General features: G+C 40.7%; 1 protein-coding gene across 1 annotated transcript; it reads right to left on the reverse strand.

Annotated features, from left to right (window-relative positions):
- Window positions 1-754: 754 nt before the first annotated feature.
- Window positions 755-5,085, reverse strand: nst (phosphoglucomutase 3-like protein nst). Its single transcript, XM_065232247.1, has 4 exons — window positions 4,813-5,085; window positions 1,878-2,705; window positions 1,712-1,817; window positions 755-1,653 (listed from the first exon to the last, which is right to left on the reverse strand). Exons 1-4 carry the CDS (start codon window positions 4,914-4,916, stop codon window positions 1,042-1,044), a joined length of 1,650 nt encoding a protein of 549 aa, XP_065088319.1. The 5' UTR covers window positions 4,917-5,085; the 3' UTR covers window positions 755-1,041.
- Between the last annotated feature and the right edge of the window lie 468 nt (window positions 5,086-5,553).

A 5,553-nucleotide genomic window follows, 5' to 3' on the forward strand; every position in this document is an offset into this window, starting at 1 on the left:
TTTTACACTGTGCACTAAAAGTTAAATATTTTGTTCTGAAAACATCGTGAAAATACCGAAACTATGTTGTCCCATCCATAGGAGCATACGGATCAATCCCCCCTATTCTGCGAGTCACGTGACTCTCTCTCACCGGTGAGGTGACAATAGTCACCTCGTGTGAGGTGACTCTCCATTTGATTTGCATGGAGAGTCACCTCACACGAGGTGACAATTGTCACCTCACCGGTGAGAGAGAGTCACGTGACTCGCAGAATAAGGGGGAATATATTTACAACAGCGTGTTTATCGGCTTGCAGATGATATGCATTTATAGGCAGTGGATTAGTGTGTAGGTATGATTAATACAGCAAAAGTATGGATCATTCGTTGACAGTTTATATGACACAATCTTCATTAACTATCTTGCATGCAGTCTGCTTATTAGTTGGCTTATGTATAATCAACAATAGAAATTTTCCGAAAACGATAAGGGGATTTCTATCCGTGTAGAAGGTTGTTAAAAACAATGAACTCTGCGGATTGCAAATTTATTATGTCCACTTTTTAAGGATAAATTTCATTTACATCAGCATAGATTCCATTGACACTTCTTCAAACACGATATTTTCATGATGCCGTATCTTCATTTATGGGCAGGGAGGAGACACACAGGCCAGGCTTTGGAAGCTTTTCTGTTTATTATAAAAACAACACACTCAGACACTAGACATTTCGAAGAAACAATAACTTATACACTATATCGATGCAAATAAAAAGCGCCAATAACAAAATTTATTCATATGCACAATATGGTAAATAAAAGCTTATTCATCAGTAGATTCATTTTTTTACTAACAGTGTAGTGTTGAAGCCATCTTACAAAATAATCTCAAAAGTTGACTAAAATCGAAGATAACATATCAAGAAGTTGCCAGTCTTCTTGATTTGAAGTCTTTGCTAAAATCCAACCACATTAAATATTACGTTTGCAACATCATTTCCAAAAACTACCCAAAATAACATTGGCAGTATTAGTAGCCTTAGGTTTAGGCAAACATTTCAAATCTTCGGCATCTCTGGCTGTGGTCCAACGCCTCCCGCTTTGTCGTACACCACATTCGCCACTTCCAGGGCCAGCTGAAGTGTATCCTCCTTTGTAGCCGCTTCGGCGTACACCCGCACCACATCTTCGGTTCCCGACGGACGTACAAATGATCTACCCTTGTTATACTTGGCCACAATTTCATTTATAGCATCCTGTAGCCCTTCCGGGGTAACACAAACCCTTTCGGCATCGGTTGTAGTTATAACACTTCGGTCTTCCACCTTGATCTTCATCAATACATTCGGTAGATCGGTATACGTTGCCAGCCAGTCCGTCAAACTCCATTCCTTGTAATGTAGAACCGTTTCCACTAGTAGCATGTCGGAAATAGCATCACCGACCGTCTCGTTAGTGAGATCAATAGTTCGGAGCAAAAGGTTGGCAGCATCACGTTGTTCCTCGGTGAGCGATGGATCTCCACTCGCAGCACGAATCTTAAGCTTGGCATTCGTACTGTAGATGACGGTACCATGCCCATTTGCTTCAAAGTATACACCAATATCGTAATCCAGTGCCTTGTGATGCAGATGCTTAACTCCGGTTGGAACACAGGCAACGGGCACTTTCTAGAAATAGTTGGAGTTTTGAATCACTTCTCAAAAACGGTAGAGTTCCAAAATTTACCAGCTGATTCACAATATAATCCGTTGAAGCGCCATTAGCATACGCAGTTTGAACAAGTCCCATTTCGATTTCAACGCCACATTTTTCAACTAAATCTTTCAGGTACCTGTAAACGCTAAGGTTAGAAAACTGATCGCTCACACCACCAAATACAAATTAATCTTACGCAGCAATCAAAGTAGCAATCCTGTCACCATCTAGCAGATGGAAAACACCTTTCTCGTCGGTAAAGTAGTAAACCACACGATCTGCATCACCATCTACCGACACACAACGTGCGTTCGGTTCCAACTCCGGCATACCTTCCGGTGCCCGTTGATTGGTTTTGACAAAATCAGCTCCACAATTGAAATTGATTTTTCCATTGCTGTTGTACACCTTCACATCCAGATATCCATTCAATTTCTTGATGAAACCCAGCATTTTCAACGATCCGACTCCATTTGCTCCATCGTAGAAAACCTTATTAACATAGTTACCCTTCTCGAATGTTCTGCCCCTGATGATCTTGAATGCCGTGGATAACTTGTGCATGTACCCTTCCTCAGTAGGTAGTCCGTACGCCATATTCGTATTGGAGCACGTGACAAAGTAGTGCAACATCGGAGTCGTTACGATGCCGAAATCTCGGACGCTTCCCTTCATGGCCGCTACCCCATTCAGCACTGCCTTGGCCAACTGAGGACTGTGATATCTGGTGTCCATCCCGACGAAAACCTTGGCCGGATTATTATTGTCGATGTTCTCGTCGGCACAAATTTTGGCCACCTGTGCCTCCAAATTAACGTCACTAACGTTGACAATGTCAGTGGCCAGCTTTTCCCAGCGCTGTTCCATCATTTCTCCCATCGGATCAACCAACTTGACGCCGTTGTCCTGTTCGGGGTTATGCGATGCCGTTATCATCACACCGATCACCTGACCTTGTTTGGCACGTGAACGAAGCACCGCCAGCAAACCCATCCGATACATCACATAGTCCAGGTTGTCGGCGCTGTATGCGGGGAAAGATTGCGAACGAGACGAAAAATGCATCGGTTAAATTGCATAATGATTCGAATGATTTAGATTGACGCGGTTCGTGCAATGAGAGACAAGAAGGAAGCAATGAAAAAGCATGCGTGGTTACAATGATAATGGAAATGAGATGCACGGATGTTTGAATCGTCGTACAGCGGTAACACCACCGACAAACCGACATGACACTTAATTCTGACTAATACCCGAAAATCGCAAACGGCCGATTTAAATGCGCAGTGATCCGAACTGTCAAATCCATAGGATATTTTGATCTAGATAAAAATAATTTGTCCACAATAGATCAGACACGATCCCATTCATAACTTTTGCAGGGGGGTTCATGATTTAGCTAAATATTTCCCGCGAACACGGAGCCAGATGTCAGTAGTGTGCTTTGGTCAGAAATTTTATTGTTTTTGCTATGGTCATTCATGTCGGTTTGTCGGTGGTAACACTGTGCAACGCGACTTTCTACGACTTGGTCTTCTGAGTTAAAGTCTAGAATATAATTTGGATTTTGATTATTTAATATACGTTTTTCGTTTGACAGCTAGTTTACATTAAAGAGGGTATAGTATAAAAGAGGAGTGAACTGGCTGGTTTTGAGCCAAACGAACTGTCAAAGCCAGAGCCAATCGAGCACCGTCTATATTGATTGTATTGGCAGTGTTGCTAGAAATCACTTAGGCATAGGTTGTCAAAGCAGTTTGTTTTGAAACCGCTCCTCTCTTATACTAGACCCTCTCTAGTTTACATTATTCTCACTTGGGGACATATTTAGTTTGAATTGAAAAAAATTATAACCAACCTAACTACAAATATTTTTTTTACAATATTTTATTCTCCCACGAGATCAGCCTAAAAGTAAAATGTCTCTAATTCCTTATTATGCTACCTTTCTACTTTGACCTGCAAAATATAGGCCTGTCTTCGTCTGTCTTAAGTAACACTTTTCCGTAATGAAATGCATCATTCCGAGATTAGTTTCCTATCTAAAGTATATCTTGTTTAGGGTGAGTACTTCCATCACCGACAAACCTACATGAATGACCATAGCAAAAACAATAAGATTTCTGACCAAAGCACACTACTGACATCTGGCTCCGTGTTCGCTGGAAATATTTAGCTAAATCATGAACCCCCATGCAAAAGTTATGAATTGGTTCGTGTCTGATCTATTGTGGAAAAATTATTTTTATCTAGATCAAAATATCCTATGGATTTGACAGTTCGGATCACTGCACATTTAAAGCGGCCGTTTACGATTTTCGGGCATTAGTCAGAATTAAGTGTCATGTCGGTTTGTCGGTGAACGTACTACGACGTGTTAGCTTTAAAGTAAGCTCTACTTAAATGAGCTTTGCCCTGATCCTGATAATGATCAAGATGCACCATGCGCAGTTATCAGTAAATGACCAAAATCGTGAATCACAAAGAATAAAGAGGGCGGTACCTGAAAAACGTGACGTGTTGGGACATACGTTTATTCTACATTTCAACTCATGGGACCACAATATTGTCAAAAATTGTTAGAATTTTCAGTTCTAGAATAGCTTTTGGATTGAGAAAGCAGTGGGTACAAAAATGAATGAATGAGGCCTCGTAAAGCTCCCGCGATGGAGACTCCCAAATAAACGAATTGGATTTGTTCTAAATACAAAATTATTTAATAATAAGCAACGGATTCTTTTCGCATACATGAAAAGTTTATGGTTGGTTCTCGTACCTATTCCAATCTTATGTTTTGAACTCATTCAACGTATTCTGTAACTTTTCATTTCGTTCAGTTATATTTAAAAAAAAATCCATAAATTTTCAGCTTGTTGAACATTTAGAATAGAATTTAAATGACCAATTGTAAGTCGTAAAACTGTATCCAATTAATTATTTCGATACATCATCAGCAACAATCTCTTTTATCCTGCCACGATTAAACCGCACCACCCACGAAACCGGAAATTTAAAATGTTCGCGACCTGGACGTGTTATAAACATTATCATAATGCAAACATTCACCACAACCACGATGAAATATTAACAAAGCACAAGCAAAAGTGAAAGCAAACAAGAAACCAACTCACTGCGAGCGGAATCCGGCCGTGCCATACTGGACATCCTTCTGGGTGTCCCGCTTCTGGTGGTACTCCCGTGCAAATGCATACACCTGGCGCAAATTGAACGTCATCTTCTTCACTTAACAGCACAAACGAAAATGAAATGCTACTGGAAATCCAGGAAACGAACGGTAATTGGGGGAATGTGATTTCCTCTTATCGGACGATAATATGAAAATGCAAGCGCTGTTTGATAATGTGGCAGCGGCCCCAAACCGAAGAGCAGCACTTACACCAACGTCAGCAGATTTCGACTGAAGACCGGAGATTTTTGTTGATGTGAGATTGCACGCGTTGCACGAAGCCAGCCGCTGTCAGAAACGTTGGTTGGTGCTTACGGTGCTTACGGATCGGCTTTGCACTGTATAATATGGACCAACAGGTCTGTGCCATAAAAAAAAAAAAAAAAAAAAAAAGGGATCGGCTTACACTCAAAAATATTACAAAACGAATATAGATTAAATTTTATGCATTCTATGGTTTTTCAAAATTTATACATTGGTTCGATTAAAATGTTCGTCAAAATTTTACTAAGTCCGAATAACGGAGTGGAATTCGATCAGTGTTTACTGAAATGATAGGAAAAAGAACATCTGGATTCTCTTCGGAGCTTCATGCTGGTTAAAAGCTTCGTCCCGGCGGATTTCTACTGCGCCTGGGCAGCTAGACTGCGTGAGCACGAGTTCATCCTAATGAACATCGAAATTG

This window comes from Ochlerotatus camptorhynchus, unplaced genomic scaffold, assembly GCF_037179485.1.
Source record: "Ochlerotatus camptorhynchus isolate MF236.1 unplaced genomic scaffold, CSIRO-AGI_Acam_v1.1 ptg000365l, whole genome shotgun sequence".
In the NCBI taxonomy this organism is placed as follows: Eukaryota; Metazoa; Arthropoda; class Insecta; order Diptera; family Culicidae; genus Ochlerotatus; species Ochlerotatus camptorhynchus.